We start from the raw sequence: 20,195 nt of genomic DNA, 5'->3' as shown, positions 1-20,195 counted from the left end.
AAGGGGACGTTCACAGTCTGCATGGAGAACACTGAGCGGGTGAGGGTCCTCCTACAGCAGGGCAGGGAAAACTTGGCCTGATGTACTTGCAAGAACGACATGTGTAGTAAATTAAAATTATTGATGCTAGCCCACAAAGTGCTTCATGGGTCTGCTCCCACCCACTTAAATGCTCTCATAAAGGCTTATGTTACCCCTCGACTACTCCGTTCGTCAAAGGATTGTCGTCTGGTGGTGCCAACACCCGGCAAAAGAATCCAGACTCTTTTCGTGTGTCGTTGGACTGACCTACCGAGCGCTACCAGAACAGGGGGCCTCCCTGTCTATCTTCAAGAAGTTCTTGAAAACCCAGCTCTTCCAAGCACTTACCTTACCCCCCTTCCCTGCACGATGTCCTTCTGCACTTGGATCCACCTCTGCACTCTCACCCTCTGTCAGTCCACTGTTCCTATCTAGTGGATTTCTTTGCAAGACTTCTTCTTCTATGTAGCTTATTCCCACGTCTGCTAAATGCTTAAATGTAAATGTAAATGTAGTAGAATTGTGATCATGTTAACACTGTAATGGTCAACTGTTATTTCAGGTCCAACGTGTAAAATGTAGGCGGGATTATTGACAGTAATTGAATACACGGACGCAGGGATTAGGATGCATTCCTACCAAAGAACAAGAGAACAATGCTACAGCAATATTACTTCTTCTGTTGTCAAAATGGTTTCCTGCTTGGTGAAAAGGGCTTTTACTCCACCTACCAGTGGGGCGGTAGTTCAGTTCACGCTGTCAATGCACAGCCAACATGTTCTTCACATGCGGTTCCAAAATCTGGGCCCGCCCTCCCTGCCACACTTGGGAAAGGTTAAACACGGTCTGTTGCACTCTCAAGCCTCACCACTAGATGTCACTAATCCTTACACACTGGACCTTTATGACATTACATTTAGCAATTGCAGGTTAAATCTTCAAAATTTCACCACATCACCTACAATATGTTACTCAGCAAATGAAACAGCCCTTTTAGCAGCAGTCGTTCTGACTACAATATTGTGCGACAAGCATTTTAACATTATCGATGGCTCTCTACTACACAAGGGTCCCAGTGAGCCAGCATGAACAACACCAGCACCCGGAAACCGACGCAGCAGAATGCAGTTCAGCCATCATTCAGTCTATTATTCACACCTGATGCCAACACGTCTTTCTTGAAAACAAACTATTGCTGAGATGTGGGGATGTTACGAGCAGTAGAGTAAAGAGTAAGAGTAAAGCAAAAAAATGTAATTAATGTTGTTACCCAAAGAGGGTTGAGAGAGTTTGTACCCAATGTGCACATTTATAATAATCATCATTTCAGATGTGGCCCTCTTGGACTTCAGATCTAAATAAGTGGTTAAAATAATTTGAGTTAAACTGAGGATTTTAAAACGCAATGATGAAATGAACTGAGTAAATGCTGGACTAGGCCGGATGTCCTGCTGAATGTGTTCTGCTCTACCATTTTTGGCAGGTCTAACATTTCTCTTGACTGGCTGAATGTGTTAAAAATGCAGATTCTGGGGGGGGGGGGGGGGATCCTCCAATGCATTTAATCCAATCCCACTGTAATCGTTGTTTCATCAGCCTCAGCCCAGCACTACAGCTGTCCCAGTGTATCTGCATGACACCTCTGAGACCAAGATAAATAAGAAACCCTCCCGAGTTATTTCTTCTTATAAACAGACTGTCAGCTTTTTCCTCCTCCTCTCTTCAACAGAACACGTCCGGGAGTTAATTTAAACATTCTTTAAGATTAATGAAAGTGAGTTTTGGTGTTTATGCAGTGGGGTGCTATTTATGGACTTGCTGCGATCCATCATCAGCATTATCCCAAATTTTCAGGCAGCCAGTTTCCTGTTGTGTCACTGCAAATGTGGGCAATGCCAAAGCAAGAATCCCTCCCCTACCATATCCATCTCTTATATGGCATGCAATCAATTAATGTACAGCGGGGTGGGGGCCACTGAAAGGAGTGGTCTGATCATGATCATCAAAGAGAAGATGGTTAATAAACTAAGAAATAAATCTCTCTATCCTGTAGAGTTTTTACAGGTTTACACCACTGAAGCGTTTACTACACAATGTTGTTACAGACATGCTCTTTCTTGTGCTACTGTGGGGTTTGTATAATGAATGGAAGGAGGATACAGTTTAACCTTGTTTGGGGAAACAATGTCTATTTTGGAGTTCTAGCTTTTGTGTAAGAGAGGCAAGGTTGAGTTGGTTTGGTCACGTGCTGAGTGAGGGGGATAGTGGCTATAGTGGACAAAGGATGTGGAGGATGGAGCTGCCGGGCATGAGGAAAAAAGAGGAAGACCTCAAAGGAAGTTCACGGGTGTTGTAAAGGAGGACATGAGGACAGTTGGTGTAACAGAAGAGGGCACAAGGAATAGGACAAGGTGGAGGAATATGATCCACTGTGGCGATCCAAAAAAGGGAAAAATGCTTCTGTGAATGTGTTATCGCGGCCATTACGCTGTAAAAAAAAAACTCACGTATGAACACACGCACTCAGTGCTGGTTAATGGACGGCAGCTCCGCCATGATACAACCATCCAAACATCCATTTGGATCAAAATATTAGGCAATTAAATCAAACACAGCTCTCCCATTACTATTGGTGTCTGTAATAAGAAGTGAACACAAAGTTGCTATGACACAGAGAGAGGACACACACTAACCAATGAGTTATGTCAACGCACACACTGTGTGAACAGGCTTCAGACAATGGGGAATGTAATCCAACAAGGGAAGCATAGAAGAGGAACATTGGGTATATATACACAGTAGATACACAGCACCACCTTCTCCTTGAATCCAGATTCAAGCTACCATAAAAGCTCCAACATGTAGATGCATGGAAGGAATAGTCTTACTGCCCGGCTTACTTTCTAACTATAAGCTCTCTTTAGAGGAGGGGAAAAAGAGGTAGGAGCCCCCATGTGGACATTAAAGTAACTGCCTTACTTCACATCAACATCAAGAAATAAGCAACCAGGCACAGCGTGTCTTTGTCGTCTTTGTCATTTAAGAGTTTCCTCCTCAGAGTGGACAAACGGATCACAATGTGCCGAATCCTAATTAGTCCTGTTTTTGCTTCATCTTTAAGGCTCGCTGTCTGCGTGTCCAAACTGGATTACAATCCTCCCTAATGACAAAGCAGTGACTCAAGTTTAACACACACAAAACAGGTTTCCCCCTCACAGGAAAAGATGGTGTGAATCACTGTGAGCACTCTCTAGCAGCCGGCCAGGCCAGCTGAGCTTGGCCCGCAAAGCGACTGTGTTCATACGTGTTGGTGGTGCTGCTGTATTGTACGAGTGAGCGTGGAAAAGAAAGCGAGTGAGTGGGTGGATGACTGTTGTAGAATCGCTGAGTTAGTGCCAGATACAATATCTGTGTCTCCGTCTCCTTTATAGGCCTCATGGGCTCCATGTACAAGCAGTTTTATGTGGGACCTTGACTGTCTTGCGAGGAGACACTGCTTTTATGCCGGGCCTGAATCACTGTTCTGGATTACAGTGTCATAGATCAGTTCTAATTCTAAAAGACTCTTATGGCGTCTGCGTTAAACGGCGTTAAAATTATTAGGAGTCATACATCGTGATGCAACAACCCATATGGAGCCTGAGGTGTGTGTGTAGTGGGTTTTTTTGTACTCACCGGTCTATGGATCCGTCACCTGGTCCCGAGTACCTCAGCCCTGAACCGTTGTCGAGGGACCCCTGTCTAGGCAGGAGCCCACCGCGAGGTCTGCTTCTGTCTGACGCTGGTGTTAAGTCCCCTGAGGCTCCCTGGTAGGGGTACAGCGAAGGGTCCTGCAGTTTGGCCTTCTTCCCCTGTGGCCCGCCCTCAAACACGCCCCGCACCTGACCAGGCCCCGAGCCATAGAACCATGCCCCCGACTTGGTGAGGATTTCTTGTTGTTTTCGGCACAAGTTGCATACCCACATAACCTGCATTTCAGAGAATAGCAAGTGTTAAAGCGTGAAAATTGAAAGTTGTTCTTTTCTTTTTTCTTTTTTTTTTTTAACGTAGCCTAAAATGAGATGCAATGACATGATTAGTGTGTTATGTAGTTCTTTCACATAACTGTGAGGCATATTGCTGGTTGAAAATCTTCATCCGGGATAAAAAAAAAAAAAAGGTTTTAAAAAGGTTTTAAAATTCAAACAATTAAAAAAATCAGCAAAATTGGGCTTTGCCTTTCACCCCACAGTTATAATATTCATAAACAGACAATTCATATTGATGAAGAGGATGATAAAAATGATGTATTTCACACATGCAGCAGCCTTTAATAGTGTTGAAGGTAACGCGATCTTGGTTCAGTTCTATAATTACTGCGCCTGTGAGTCCATATAGCCTTTTTGTTGATTTTCTTTATATTTTAAATTAGACATTCTAAAGTTTCCATCCTGCACATGATATCATTTTTCGTATTTGTCACAACACATACATTACTATTAACCCTAATTTCGTTCTTTTTTTCCATACACTGCAACCGCACCTGAGGACGGTACAGTAAGTAGAGGATATGTAATTGGGGTTAATGCACTATGGTAAGATAACTGGAAAGGAAAAGCAACATTTGAGCTCTACGAGGGCCGGAGAGATTGAGGCTTTTACTGCTCTGTGATGTTGTGCCTTTATCTCCTCCTCACTGCAGCTCCAGCAGCCAGCTCACCACATTGGTCTCATAAATCGAGGGGCAGACAGGAGCCCTGATCACCATAAACACACACACACACACACACACACACACAGTCTTCAGCCTGGATTGTCACACCACCACCAGTCATCTTGTGTGACACTCCAGGTGACCACACCTGCCTCGTGAGCAACCTTAAGTGATATCTAAGTGTTTACGAGAGGACGTAGAACTTGCCAAATGATTGACAGGCCAGACGGCCAGCAGTGCAGCCAAGAGCTACTGCAACCCCCACAAGCCACCCCCACCCCACACCACATTTCCCTGCCTTTACAGCTCCAGTGCTGAGTCAGTGCATTACCATTATTAGTGCAAGCAGAGGCCCTGGATGCTGCCTCACCCACTGTTAGTCAAAGTGTAGCTTGCCTTGTTTTTCACTTTTGAGCCGTGAATCACGCAAAGAATCGACTGATAGCGAGTTAAAGAAGTAACAGACACAGTCAGTTCAGTCTGGCTCAGTCATCGTGTCTGTTCAGGGGCGGTAAATCTGGTAGAGATTTGAGACACTGACCTAGTAACTTACTTATTAGTTTGTTAGAACAGGACACGTGCAAAATCAGGGAAGGAGTTCATGATTACACATTTCTTAAACTACAAGTGCACAGTGTGGTTGGTAGGATTATAACATTAAACATTCTAACGTTCCCCTATTGTGTGCATATGAGTGATAGAAAAGATAGAAAACTAGATCGTTTGGCAAAAAATGTTTGGAAAAAGACAATTCAATTAGTTATTCTGTGGGAAAACTGTAAGGAATGCAAAAACATAGAAACAAGTGCCCTTCAATGATTGGTTTATGTTTGTTTGTGTATTTGTTTACTGTGGTTTGAACAGGTTGTGCATTTTCCTGTAATATGCTCACAGAAGAATGCTGAATTCCAAGCCCCTGGAGGGTATTTTAGGCAATTCTCCTTTATATTCTCATAGAACTTATATTGTCTTTTTGTATGTTTTTTTTTATTATATGTGGAAATACATAATTGAATTATAAATGCTTTTATGTGCTCTTAAAAATATATATACAAACAATAAGAATCACCTGTGCACAGTGATGATGATTGAATACATTTTCAAATGTTTCAAACACAAAGAGCAAAAAAAGGTTCACACACACACACACACACACACATCATGTACTGGTGTGATGTGATATTGACATACAAGGCATTTATGACCAGCCATCAATGTTACAGATGGGCTGTAAGTGAGCTGACACACAATGGAGCAGGGAGGCTACAAATTGTGCTTTATGTGTCCCAGAGGAGTGGAACCAGTGAGGCCATGACTGCCTCTTTATCTGGGGTCACGCGCAGAGCTCTGCAGTGAACCATGAGTCATCAGCCGAGACCCTAGAGCTACCAAGGCCAGTTTTCCTGCTAATAACCACACATCACTTCCTGTACCTGGATTTTACACCTATGTACATGTGTGTGGTGGCTAGAGACAACTTCTAAATGTTGTGAGTTTTTTTTATAGCAATTTCTATAATCCAATCTGATCAATGAAGGGTTAACTAACAAAAGTTCTCTTCTCCCTTCTCCTTCTTCAGTGACGACTGCAGCTGGTGACCTACATTTTGACTCCAGCAAACTGCAATTTACATACAGTCAGTTGTCGTGCAACTCGATGGTCTGCCAATAACAATTAACCACATTTTCTAGGTTCTAATAGCATATTCGTATTAAAAGAAACACGCACACATTAACGTCCAGTAAATGTAAAGCGAGCGGAGCCTCAAATATCAATGTGTGGGTTTGGATTTTCACTTTGGAATTGGATATTTATGCAGTATATTAGGCAAAAGTAAGGAAAATGTCACAGCCAATGCTTTTATACTATCTCCAAAACATGGTCTGTATAATAAATACAGCCTTGTTTTTTAACTGATGATAGAGCACTTTAGTGAGTGACATCTGAAGGGTTTCAAACGTCTATATCCCACAAGGAGTTTATAGATGTTTATCATTTGACAGAAAGGTATGTGGAATATGAATTTCAGGCTAGGACGAGGAAAAAGGCTAAGGATGAGGAATGGATCAACGTAGCAATTAGATTAGACTTTGATTTGATTCATGTGGTTTCAAACTACAGTATGCTCTTCACCAATGTCTCAGATCTTGGAAATAACCTAAATTCAAGGAAAACACTAATACTGCTTTATCACAGTAGTAACAAAAAAAAGTGACAGTAACAGAAACCTATTGGTTTAACTCCTCACAGCTGAGCACAGGAAATGAGTTTGGGGGCTGTGGGCCTGAGGCAGGGACATTTTTTTTCTCCCTTGGTTCGCACACATCATAGTCATTGAACGTGCAGCTAAAAATAGAAAGCTAAAAACCTCCTCTATCACTCGCTGCATAACAGCAGGAAGATACATATGCTATTAAACGTGCTATAGGCTGTTTACCGAGGCGGTGAATGAATAAAACACCCAGCGCCATGGGATCAATAAATAATTTCCTGTCAAATATTTTCTCTTTAGAACTGAGGTTGTTTTCATTGATACCAGAAAAATGTGATCTTACAACAACAACAGAAAAATGGGCTCGCAGTACAAAACACAGCAAATCATGCACTACGTCAAAGGATGTAAATGAACGACAGCTTACATCCATCTATGGCAAAATGATGTGGGCTATGTCGCCTGTCACATAATGATAATGTCATCTACATTTTGAGGAGAACAGTTCTGCGCTGTGCTGCGTAATATACTGAACACATCAGAAAATAATACAGTAGGCACTCTCCAGTAATGTAGATTACGTGTTCCCCCTTTTATTTTTTTTGTCGGCTCCATTCAAAATGTTTCCTGGAGAAGTCATGCACACACACTCGGAGACGAAGCGGCTGGATTTGCAGGGAAGAGAGAGTACTGAGCTCTCTCTTGTGGCCGCTAAACTGCACTACAGCGTTACTTCACAGAGGCTCCAGAGTGAATCAGCACTATCTTTCAAGGCGCAGCGCAGTCGGTGTCCGAATGGAAACTTTAACATTAAATGAAATCAATGACATTTTCTGCACCGATTCATCTCATTTTAATTCATTCATTCATTCATAATGGCATGTGTCACATTACTGCTAAATGACGTCACAGGAGGCCCTTGATACATTTCAAGTGGGCCCTTGTAGAAACTGTCACCACTGCCTCATTAATACTGTGTCAGAGTTAGAAGAAAGGATGTGAGCGTCATGGTGGCATCATCCAACGTAATCATGACCTCTATGCTTTAACATGTCTTTTTTTTACACACACACACACACACACACACACACACACTACTGCCTTGAATCAGTGATTCTAATAAAGACAAAAAAAAGAAGCTGACGTGAAGCAGAGAGAGATGGCACATGCTGCAATATTCATGTGGTGGTAAATGAAATGTCATAGGTATCATATTGCCTCGGTGTTTCTCTCCTTTACCTGAACTGAGGTGAACTGGACCACTCATTAAAGACTCATTGTTCGGGAGAGTGGAGTGTCCCTCTGAACATCCTAGTCTGGACCGAGTCCAGATTACGCACACATGCAGGGATCAAGGGTACTTATTATACAATCCGGAGCAAAGCACTGGCACAGCTGCACAGTGTGCAATGATAATGCACACCAGACATTTAATAATGCACATTTATATCAAGGCTGACTTCCTAGATGAGAGAGTCTCCTCTATAACACCACAAAATAAATCAAGTAATAACAGCAATAAAGGCTGTGTATGAAGTAAGACTTTTGCATTTTTGGTGTGATTCATTATAGGAGGCCAATGGGAGTGAAAGGGGAGGCCTGTATTCACATGCTCAAACACTGGCTGCACGTGGTGAATTACATTTTAATGAGCTTCTAATTTTAGTTTGCGCGCCAGTAATAATAATAATAGACTTAATAAATATTTATGTTCCTTGTTTGAAGTTAAGGGACAGAGAGGAAGAGGGGAGGGGGAGAGACTATCCAAAATATGGTCTATGTCTGTCAGAATCACGATCCCCTCCCCATCAACATCACTGTAGGGTTTTTTTTTGGACAGATATGATACATGTTAGTAAAAATAAATTAATAATCATAATCCTTTTTCTTTTCTTTTTTTTGGAGAAAACAATGACAGCAGCAGTCTATATATAGATTCCTGCCGAAATGGGTGACATTTCTGACAAGAAAAAAATAAATAAAAACGCGATGCATTCACAGTCTCATGCTCGTTCGTCTTACCCATGGTGTCTCTGGTAGAAAACGGAATCCCTGTGCGGAAAAATCGCCGTTAATAAGTCCCCTAAAACCGTGCGCTGACGTCTGTCTGCGGCTCCCGAGAACGAAGGAAGTGCTCCGACCTTCAGCACCGCGGACAGCTCCGTGTCCAGACACAAGGCTGCGTGTCGGACAGCGGCGTCTGAAAACACCGTGAAGGTTACACGGAGCGGCCACTCACAGTCCCATCCAACACCAACAATATAATCCAGAGCCTCTATAAACAGAGCGGTTACACAATCCGAAGACCTACATTTATTATATTATGAAAGAAACCGCGGGGAGGAAGAAAAAAAAAATCCAGACTCAATGTCAGCAAAGGTCTACAAGCAGGAGACGAAACGTGTGAGACTAACAGCAGCGCGTTAAAATCACGTTTGCCAACACGCACCGCTGCCTGCCTTCAGTTCATCTGTAACACACACACACACAGAGTCAGGTCTGTGCTGGAATTGATAGAGAGACTCATTACACATGCGGCGCGTCCCAGCTCTGCTCCCCGCGCACCGTCCAATGGCAAGATGGAGAAACGCGACTGTGCAGGGAAAACGGACACGGGTTCTTTTTTCCTCTCTGTGAGAAGCGCACATTGTCATCTCACTGTCTTCACCAGTGTCCAAATCTATATCCCAAAAACAGCCTTCATATACATATATATAGAGAGAGAGAGATATGTGTATATGTATATATATATATACATATATGTATATATATATATACATATATATATATATATATATATATATATATATATATATATATATATATATATATATATACATACATATATATACATACATATATATATATATATGTATATATATATATATATATATATATATATGTATGTATATATATATATACATACATATATATATATATATATATATATACATATATATATATATATATATATATATATACATATATATATGTATGTATATATACATATATATATATATATATATATACATATATATATATATATATATATATATACATATATATATATATATATATATAAAGCTCCCTCTGTATGGAACAATTACATTTTCACTAAATTTAATCTTTCTGGCTGTTCTGAAATCCCACATCTGTTTATCGGATTAATTGTAGATTATATCACAGCTTCAGTGAATGTTAACTCACCACTGATCACTTTCCCTGACAGTGCAATCATTAATGAATCATCATTCCTTTATCCTGTTTGATAATGAAAGTCTGATTGTGTGATACTTGTTTTTGTTGTTATTTTGTCTGTTCTGTGTGTTTGTTGTTGTATTATTCACTTGTCTCTTTCCCTGTCATTTTTTTCTTATTTTTATGCAACAACAAAACGATGACCCATGATTCTAAGGACAAAATGAAAACAAAACAGACAATCAAACAAGCTCAACTTCGCTTAAAATAGGTTATGACTAAATAAACATATCGTAAACATAAAGCATAAAGGTCTACAGCTTCAAAAAAATCAATAGACAAACAAACTGCACAATGGACAGGAAGAAAGAAATAACAGAAAAACATGTAGCCACACAACCAGATTTAAAAGGTTTGTCAAATTTCACCCCATGTGGTTTCATGCTAATTCAATGTTGATTACAGATCTCTAGACTAAATTCCAAATAAAACTATTTCACACTATGTCTCACCAACTCTGATCTTTAATAACACAGGACATAACAACTACTGCTGCTGTCATTGTAGACATCATGGTATAAAAGGCGTTTTCTCTTCATGGTGCTTCAGGAGCACGAGATCATGTGACCACGAGTCAGTGTGAATGAGAGTGCAGGCTGCATCCACATGGTGTGGGAATAGAGTGTCTCAAAATAACAACTGGAAATGGTTACAGAGTGGGCCAAAAATAGCTCCAAAACGAATGATCAGCCATATGATTAAAATGTATTTGCCATTCTTCTATGAAAAAAATGAATTTGTTACTGACCTTTTGAGTTACCTTTAATGCCTATGCCCACCTTCTTATAGCGTTGTTAAGCAAGTCACCTGTCACGTTTTATCATAGTACCCATTAACACCACTGCTTAATGAAGCAAGCAGTAAACCCATAATAAAACACTGCTGCCATTTGCCTTTACTGGAGCCTCAACGTGTTAATAATAATGATGTTTGGGCAGTTTAAAAAAACCAAAAAAATAAACAATTAACTGGCACTTTAAAATTTCAATAATTGTAATTGCCTTCGACTTGATTTTCTTAAAAACTCTCCATCTTCCTCATCAGTATAAGACAGGCAGCATTTTCTTGTATCATGTATCAGGGGAAATACAGGTGACAGTGCCATTATAGCACGTTTTAAAAAAACTCCTTGAACAGCCAGTTTGAAAATGCACAGTTGTGCATCTTTCGAGGCAAACGTTAAAAAAAAAAAATCTCAACCACAGCTCGAAATAATGTCGACTGTAGACTGAGCCGCACGTTTTCAAGCTACAACTTCCATTTCATTTTGAGGAGCCTGAACTTTCACCAAATCATTTTCTGGGCATTTAACTCTACAGTATGAAGACATATGTAGGTATAAGGTGCAGTGTCATGATGCTAATGATCTCTGTGGGGCTGTTAGGGACTATATTATATTTTACTGCACCAACATGACGTTCACTAGGATCACACTGTCCTGACTCACGTAAACTAAAAATACATAACATGTACTGCTGTATACATCACTCTGCTGTCCCTCCCCCCGTCATTTTTACAACAGAGACGTTGAGGGTTCCCGAGAAGAACATGTAACATCTTCAGGAGTTGCTTAAATCACAAATGACTTCCTCCCCGGAGACGGTCGATTCCTCAGGCCCCTTTTGAAGCCACATCAGAGGAAACGATGTGAAGCAGCGACTCCAAAGACTTCACGTCGGTGACACACAGTTTATCTACATCAAAGGCATTTTATATTTCCCATGCCCCCAAAAGCCACTTACGCTTCCAGTATCTACAGTCGAGCCTAAGCTACCTGGCACTCTTGATGGGGCCACTACATCTTTCAAAGCTTGTGTTTCTTAGCTTTTGAAAATCTCAGTCTCTCTATATCATATTCCAGCGCACCACAGGCCTGATAGCCAGACACAGAGAGATACTCTGTGTAAATATTCAATGGTGTTTCACAGAACAAGATCTCTCTCGCCACTGCTGTCACCATCTGTGAGAGAGGGAAAGAGTAGACGCATGGAAAAAGAACAGATTTCACCACCACCACTTCTTTCACTGACACACGGTTTCAAAATGTGGTGCCTTCGTTGGTGGCAGAGAAACCAAAGAGCAAACTCATTAGCAAAAACATCACAAGACTCATGGCGGGCCAAACTAACAACAAAAGCCCTCTAGAGTCTTCACTGTTGACTTATAATATATATAATTATCAGAAACCACAACGGTCACGGCCCAAAAAACAACCTTCTAATTTCTGTACTTGTACTATTTCTTTGTCAAAGTGTCTAGATAAACATTTCAGTGATGTATTAATGTGAAAGGTACATAATGAATTGAAAAATAACTGTCTAATAACTGACTTCAACTGACCCAAGTCTCCAATGCTCAGTAATCTAATCACTGCACGTGATCTCCTTACAGATGTGTATAAAAAATTTAAGTCCAACAACAAAAACAAACTAAAACTTTGCAGATCTATTTTATTCAAACGACAAAAAGGAATTTCAGATTTTATTTTGTTTCAGCCTGATATAGGACTAGTACCAAAATATTGCAAATAAACCTATCAGTACAGGGTATTTTGTATGCGGTGTGCATCTCATCTCACCTAAAATGTCTCACCTACACCTACACCTGCACCGGTCCCTGCTGACTGCAGTCGACAGTCCCCGTCAGTCCCGATACAGTGATCTGTGTATATGATAATACATAATATGTATGTCTCACCTATTTCCACCCTGGTTCTCTGTTCCCCTGACCGACCTCATCTTCTCAACACTGAACCCTGCCCTCCCTCTGGTGAAGATACATCTACAGTATAATGCAAAAGTCATGACATACTACAGCTCTACAGTGTCCTGACATGACATCGCTCGATCAGAGTCGGAGTGTGTGGCCTACGACATGTGCACAGGTGACCCTGAGTGACAGCAGGAAAGGCTACCACAAGGTAAATAGTGGGCATTACCTCTGAGGCACATCCCACTGCCTCGCTGCCAGTGCCCCATCACCATCCATCGCCAGCCTGCTGCCACTGCTATTACTCAAGACCATCTGTAGAACACGGTAACTGATCTCCTAGCTATTATCTACCAGGGGACAATGGCAGCCTGCCTGTACAACTCAAGTGGGCAACAGAAGAGAGAGGTCTCTCCCAGTGTTTTCGATGGAAAAGTGATAGTGTGCATCTCTGTCCTGTGTGTGTGGGCTCTCTGGACTGTATAGTTACTGCTCCAGTAGCTAAACATGAGCAGATTATAGTTGAGGCCACCATGGAAAATCTATGTTCTTCATGGACAATGATATGACCCCCTATGATGTGTGTGTGCATCTAGCTGTTTTTGTGACTCTAAAGTTGATTAGTTAGTCGCACAGATATAGATCACCCCGGAGGGGATTCAATACAGACATCGACTCAGTCAGTATAGCTTTTCTCTACGTACTCTATACTGTTGTACATGTAGGACTATACTGTATGTGGATGATGGCATTGTATTTGTTTGGATTGGGTGTGTTATTTTATTGATTCTTTCAGCAAAGTCTGATTAGATGAGCGACTTGTTAAACTTACAGTAACTGTCTAAAGTTCATTTCATATATGATTGTAACAAATTCATGGTGAAACAACTCAATCCAACATTAAAGGGGTAAATATTAATAAAAATGTCTTGAACACATACAGTTTGTACACTTGAGTCAAGTTTTTACATTGTCGACGGTGTAAGAGAAACAAACTACCTATAGACACCAGTATGAAGCGTGGTCATCGTTGAACCACTGCGGCTGACAGTTATTACAAAATAATATTATATTATTCTAGATTTGCTTTACTGGCACATTAGTGTACCACTCCTCTCCTGTGTTTTACCACCAATATTGAGATTAAAGGGTGTACAAGGAAATTTAGCAAATCAGCAATTTATCTTTCATCATAATCTAGGTTATTTCTTCAGCTTTGTTAAACGTCTTCTAAAGCCACAGGAAAAAAAAAAAAACATTCATTGAATTTAATAAAAATCCTATTTATTTGTTAACTTATTGACTTTATTCTGTTTTGTTTCGTTTTTCAACAACAAACTCACAGGCGACCAAGGATATTTTTTGTCCTGAGTTTTCCATGTCCCTGTTGGCTGCTGTATGTGTTTATACACGCAGTACATCGTAGCATTCCCTGAACAATGCTAGTGTACAGACTGTGGTCTGTGGAGAAATGCAGAAAAAAAGATTTGCTAACCACTTTGTCCTCCTGTTGCAATTCCATGAGAGCAGGAATGCAGCAGAAAGAGAAGAGGGAGACAGACAGGGAGTTGGGGGTGGGGGGGGGTAGATTGTGGCACACAGATTGAGAATAGCATTAGCGGGTCCTGGTGGCATTTTCACATACTCCGACAGCGAGGGCTTGGATGAAATCAAATCACATAAAAACACTCAAGCTCATGATTCAAATTTAAGCACTATAACACTAAAAGCCCCGGCTTAGTCTGAGGGAAGGATTTGACAGAGGGTAGTTAAGCACTGGAGTGTCACATTATAGCAGCTTCCTTTATGGGGAAAGAAAAGGTGGAAGAGTTCCCTCCAGTGGTGACATTGAACAGCTGTAAGTTACAGTAAGCATGAAAATCAACAGCTGGGAGTCAACACAACACAATTAGAACACAAGCATGCAGAGGGACTGAGCTTGATTATCAGTAAAAAAAAAAAAAAACATTAGCGGCCATTAAAGACACAGTTGGTTCAATTCCCAGATTATGATTTCACTGCAATGTTTAATAACCTTGGATTTCAAAGCGTAGCATCAGGAGGACTTTGCCTGAGGACAGGACATCTGTATGTTTCTGCACGCGCGTGTGTGTGTGTGTGTGTGTGCACACGTGTCCAAGTTTGCAAGCGGCGTTACCTTATTTGACCGCAGAGACACTCGTCCTCCGCACCGAGCACAGAATTTCGTTTGGCAATATGAACAGAGGTGGCCACAGCCATCGGCAAACTTGGTTTTGTGGCATATCCCGCAGATTGGGGCTTCACTCTTCTGATCCTGAGCCTGCTTGGATTCATCTCCCATCTTCTTCACCTGCTCCTTATATGATTCGAATTGCTGGTGCAACTTCCTGTGAGGGAGAGGGGAAGGACAGATATTACTAAAAGATAAGGCAGCCATTAAAAAAAAATAAAATTAATGTTTGGATTTTGATCGAATTTCCCTTGATGATCACATTTATCAAAAAAACAACAACAAAAAAACCACACATTTTAAAGGCCGAGCATTTTACTGAGAGACACAACAATATAAATACATATTTCACTGTTACAGCAAACATTGCAAACAAATGCACATTTACAGCACTTGTGTCATCACCACCCTGGATCACATGTTTAATCCTTCTCTCAAAACTCGCCCCACAATAAGCTCCCGACAGCCGACTAACTGATTTAACCTCACACGTGAGCAGTGAGTGAGATTTTAAAAGGAAAAGCAGATGCTGTGACCTCAGAAGCTTCAAAGATGAGCTCCCTTGATACCGCACCTCTCCTTAAACGGGGATGGGGGTGGGGGGAGGGGGATCAAATTTGCTTTGCAAGTTCGAGAACATCACTTAATTCCACTTTCTCAGGTTCCCGTGCATTTAATGAATCATTTGCACCTGTGTTTCTATATCAGGAGAGTTGTAAACCGAGACAACAAAGCGCTATACTGTTAGATTATATTACTGATACCCACAATTAGCGTTTCTGTGTTGCGTGACTTTTATGAAATCTTTGGTGGTCACACACAGTGAGACCCACCATCCTGTTTTGCCTTTTACCAGTGTTTTACTCTTCGTGTCCTATAGATGGCCTCCTATACTGATGCATTACCGCTGATTAAAGCATAGATCCTTAACCGTTAACCATAAAGAGGCTACAAGAGAAAAAAAAACCCTGCATGGACTCTTCGCATGCATTTTGTATGACACATGTCAATTGAGCGTCTCCTTGGAAACTAAACACTGGGCTGACTTCATAATATGGCGATTAGAATTGGTTTCGCCCCACATATCCCCTGCAACATTCATTAGCACTTGTGAATTATTAAGCAGCGCTATCATTTTACCACATACAGCTCTGCATTTGAGATAAACGTACTTCCTTCGCCCACAACCAGTCCTTCGGAGCCCAAATGTAATGACTGCACACCGCCCTGGAACTGCCTGTGGGTGTGGAGGGTGTGAGTGCCAGTAGTATACCCTTTGTTGTACCCACTTAGAGAATAAAGGGGCTAATTGTGTCACAGCCTTTGCCATGTTTACCCAGCAGAGATTAGTGTGCATTCATGTTGAACACATCCCACCAAATCTCATTTCCTTACAGATTAACAGGCCAATGATGATCGATAGAAGAAGTTAGGCCAAACAATCATGTTCTATTCTGACTTAATCTACGTTTACGCTCAAACATTGACAGATTATGTGCTCATTTCAGGACTAAAACATGGGCTCGGGCTCTGCTGACAGAAGAGGTCACTGAAAGGAGCTGCTAAAGATAACCTGTAAAAGATAATCTTGCCCATTGTATCAGGTCATTTCTTTGGGGTTCGGGTGGATTAATAGTTAAAAAGTGCGTTTTTACAGATTTGACGCTCTGCATCGACTGTGGGGATTGTGACTGTGCAGTAAAAAGAATAGAGCTCACGGGAGAAAGGTGTGCAGGAGATTTAAACAGAGCTAATGAGCTGCCAAGTAAAGCGTGAAGAAGAAAACAAAAAAATAAATAAATGAAGGTAGACGCAAGAGGAGACTCGAGCGGCAGCAGGCAGCTGGTATGCAGTGCCCATTCCGACGGGCTTACTTATTCAGTCAAACACGGTCAAATGTGGGTGACGCTGCTGACGAGTAATCATACGCTGCTCATTGTCCCGTCCTATGCGAGCGTATCAGAGCTCTCTTACCTCTGGGCCACACCAGAGCAACCACAAACAGCCCCGTAACGTGAGCCTCGCTCTTGGACATGTGACAACGAGGTTGAACTACAAGCTCTCTTACGTGATTCTGTTTTCTACCTGTGCCACACACCGAGCTGCCACAAACACGTTGGCACTGAACTGTCGGACATTAGGGAGCATCGACAGGCTTTATACATGTATACAGTAAACACACACACACACACATACTGTACATCAGCAGGGAAGGAAATTACTAAAACTTTTAAAAAAAAACTTAAAACTTTTTCATACTTAGATTTTGTTATGTTGCATGGCAAACTAATATTCAACGACTCTTACATAGAATTTCCTATAATCTGTAACTCTAATCTGTAATCCAAAAACACATGAGGGATTGCAGGGTCAGGAGTTGCCTAGCTGGTCATTTCTTTTGATTTGGGCTTTAATGGGGGCATTAAAAGCCATTATCATGATCATTTTAAGGGCAATTTCAGATGTTTTCAAGGGCATTCTTTGTCCCCTGCTAATTTTCTACCTTGCTGTAGACAGACACAACACGTATCATGCAATAATATTAAGGATTGAGGCTGTGTTTCCCATTATGGGGTAAAGGAATTGTATCATTCATTGGTTTATTGGCTACTTGCACTGTTGTAATTTAACAAAGTACAAATACTTTGTTCCTGTACTTAAGTGCAAAATTCCCCTATCTGTACTTTAACTTTGTTATTTATATTTCTGGCAACTTTCACTTTTACTCCACTACATTTCCTCTCTGTTACTTTTACTTCTAAAACTTACTAAAAGTACATTTTATTTTAGAAAATTACTTTTGATACTTAAGTACAGAAAATGTCATATACTTTTAGACTTTTACACAAGTAATATCATAAAAAGTGACTTCTACCAAAGTCATTCTCTGGTAAGATATTTGTTGAGTTTCTAACCATCTGATGGACAAATACCATATGTCCCTTCTCTTCTTTTCACTTTTGAGACAGAGACACACACACACACACACACACACACACACACACACACACACAAAAACATCTTTCTTCAACTTGCATATGTTGGTACATGTTCCATCTCATAGAGCATGATGTATTTAATAAAAACAGAATCCATCATAGATCATTACTCCCACACTATTAGTCTCTCATATGCATTAACAAACATAGTGAATATACACTGGGATATTCAAACATGCTGCACATCCAGTTGCTGAGTTGCACTGTATGTTTTCTGCCTGCAAATGGGTCTGTGCTATTACTTACGCGTCTGGCTCTGGCTTCTTGTCATTTTGGGACTTTTGCTGGGGCTGAAGAACGTTATTTACCAGCTCAGTGATCCCACTAAAGGGAAACCACCTGTTCAAATAAGCAAAGTGTGACTGAAACATCGCAATGAGTCATCATTGGGAAAACAAATCTGTACTGGCCTGCAAAGGGGGGGTTTAAGAAGCAGGGCAGTTTTTTTCTTTTAAAGAAGTGAAGAATAGCAGGGAGATTCACTACAACCAGTGCAGAGAGAGAACAAGGCCGGGCAGAGCAGCAACGTTTAGAGGAACAGTAACAGCTAGTAGTCAGAAATACGGTGAGAAAGACAGACGAAGGAAGAAAGATGATGAACAGTGGCCAGAAGAAGCGAGGAAGCAGGAAAGCTCTGCAGCCAATGGAAATGAGAGTCATTTATTCCAGCTTGACAGTGCAGTAGGGGTCAGGCTCTCAGACTGGTTAGACCTGCAGGTAGATTTAGTGAAAAAGCAGTTATAGATCTTTAGAGCAGGGAAAAGTGCATCTAGTCCATACTTGTTGGATCGGGAGGCTGCAGATGACACACTGGATGATAGTGGGCAGCCAGGTACAGACCAAGGACAGGGGTAAAGGGTTTGGAGGGCCTGGCTATAACAAAGCCGATTGAAAAGAAAAGCTACGGCCACTGATGTCATGGACGCCAACTGTTCAGTTTCCAGCTCAAAAATCCAATAATCCGGTTTATAGAATCCGGCTCCCAATAGTAAAATGCCACGTTGTAGTCATTATGCTACCTCAGCAGCTTTCCATGACATTAGTGGCGCGTGTTTCATTTTCCTCACAGACAAAGAGGAGAAAGCCACATGAAGCACACTGCACCGAGTGACAAATCCTAGAGCACTCTGGGTAATGCAGTTCACTTACTGTGCCGGCTGAGGCTTTGGTTCTTCTTTGATCCTATAAGATGAAGGAAAACAAAAACAAAAAGGTGCGCACAGCTCAGTGCATTCTGAACACAAGGGATGAGGAAAAACAGACTAAAAGACAATAAAATATTGACAACTGAGAACAACAAAGAGTTGTATGGCATAAATAATACTTAACGTGAATAATGTGTAGGATATCATAGGTGATGGTGCAGATCTGGTGCAGTGATGACAAATGAGGTAAATAACATAAACAAAATGAGCATTCAAGATGACTCTAGGTGACATAAAGCTGGAGGAAACTTAAACTTAAAATGACCGCTTCATCGTGTGAGCGACACCCAGTCACACGGGATCTACCAGCAGGTTGAGAGTAACTATAGCGAGCAGAGCAGAGCAGTCCAGCTGAGTGATATATGAGCACCGCCTTGAGCTGCACATGGATGGAAGCCTACACTTCAACCGAGCTGAGTCAGCAACACATTTGATCAGATTTCATGACGCCTCATATCTTAACCATTAACACGTCGGATAAGGCAGTTAGTTCCAATAAACATAATTACCAAAGATCATATCTTGATGTGAATTAGACATGGAAGAGGTCTGGAAGTTACATTAAGACAGCACATAACCATCAACATGCACTCACTGGCCACTTTTTTTAAGTAAAGCTGTCCAACTCAATGCATTTTAGTGTGTTCCATGTTCAAAATGACCTGTTAAACTTCAAGCTGAGCATCAGATTCAGGAAGAGAGGTCATTTCACTGACGAGTCACTGCTTCAGGATGATAGAAAGGTAACAGGAACTCAAAAATAAACCGTGCTGTTACAAGCAAGCTGTGCCGAAGACCATCTCTGAAAACACAACACACTGTACTTGCCATGTGTACCTAATAAAGTGGCCAGAGACACCTATTGTCCAAAAATAGAACACAATCA

General features: G+C 41.2%; 1 protein-coding gene across 41 annotated transcripts in view; it reads right to left on the bottom strand.

Moving 5' to 3' along the window:
* The window catches only part of rims2a (regulating synaptic membrane exocytosis 2a), a 120,536-nt gene that overhangs the window by 82,106 nt on the left and 18,235 nt on the right, over window positions 1–20,195 (bottom strand). For 19 of the 41 annotated variants that reach the window (XM_058648826.1, XM_058648830.1, XM_058648832.1 and 16 more), the window contains exons 3-7: window positions 19,254–19,286; window positions 18,351–18,443; window positions 15,052–15,262; window positions 14,389–14,400; window positions 3,697–3,989 (exon numbers count right to left, since the gene is read on the bottom strand). In XM_058648826.1, the coding sequence (XP_058504809.1) occupies window positions 3,697–3,989; window positions 14,389–14,400; window positions 15,052–15,262; window positions 18,351–18,443; window positions 19,254–19,286 (642 nt within the window). Of the gene's footprint in view, window positions 1–3,696; window positions 3,990–8,948; window positions 9,402–14,388; window positions 14,401–15,051; window positions 15,263–18,350; window positions 18,444–19,253; window positions 19,287–20,195 lie in introns of those variants that run through there. The other 22 variants (XM_058648873.1, XM_058648841.1, XM_058648846.1 and 19 more) reach the window with 4 other exon arrangements.

The sequence above is a fragment of the Solea solea genome, chromosome 13, assembly GCF_958295425.1.
Source record: "Solea solea chromosome 13, fSolSol10.1, whole genome shotgun sequence".
Lineage (NCBI taxonomy): Eukaryota > Metazoa > Chordata > Actinopteri > Pleuronectiformes > Soleidae > Solea > Solea solea.
The sequence above is the reverse complement of the archived record's forward strand: the minus strand, read 5'-3'. Positions and strand labels throughout refer to the sequence as shown.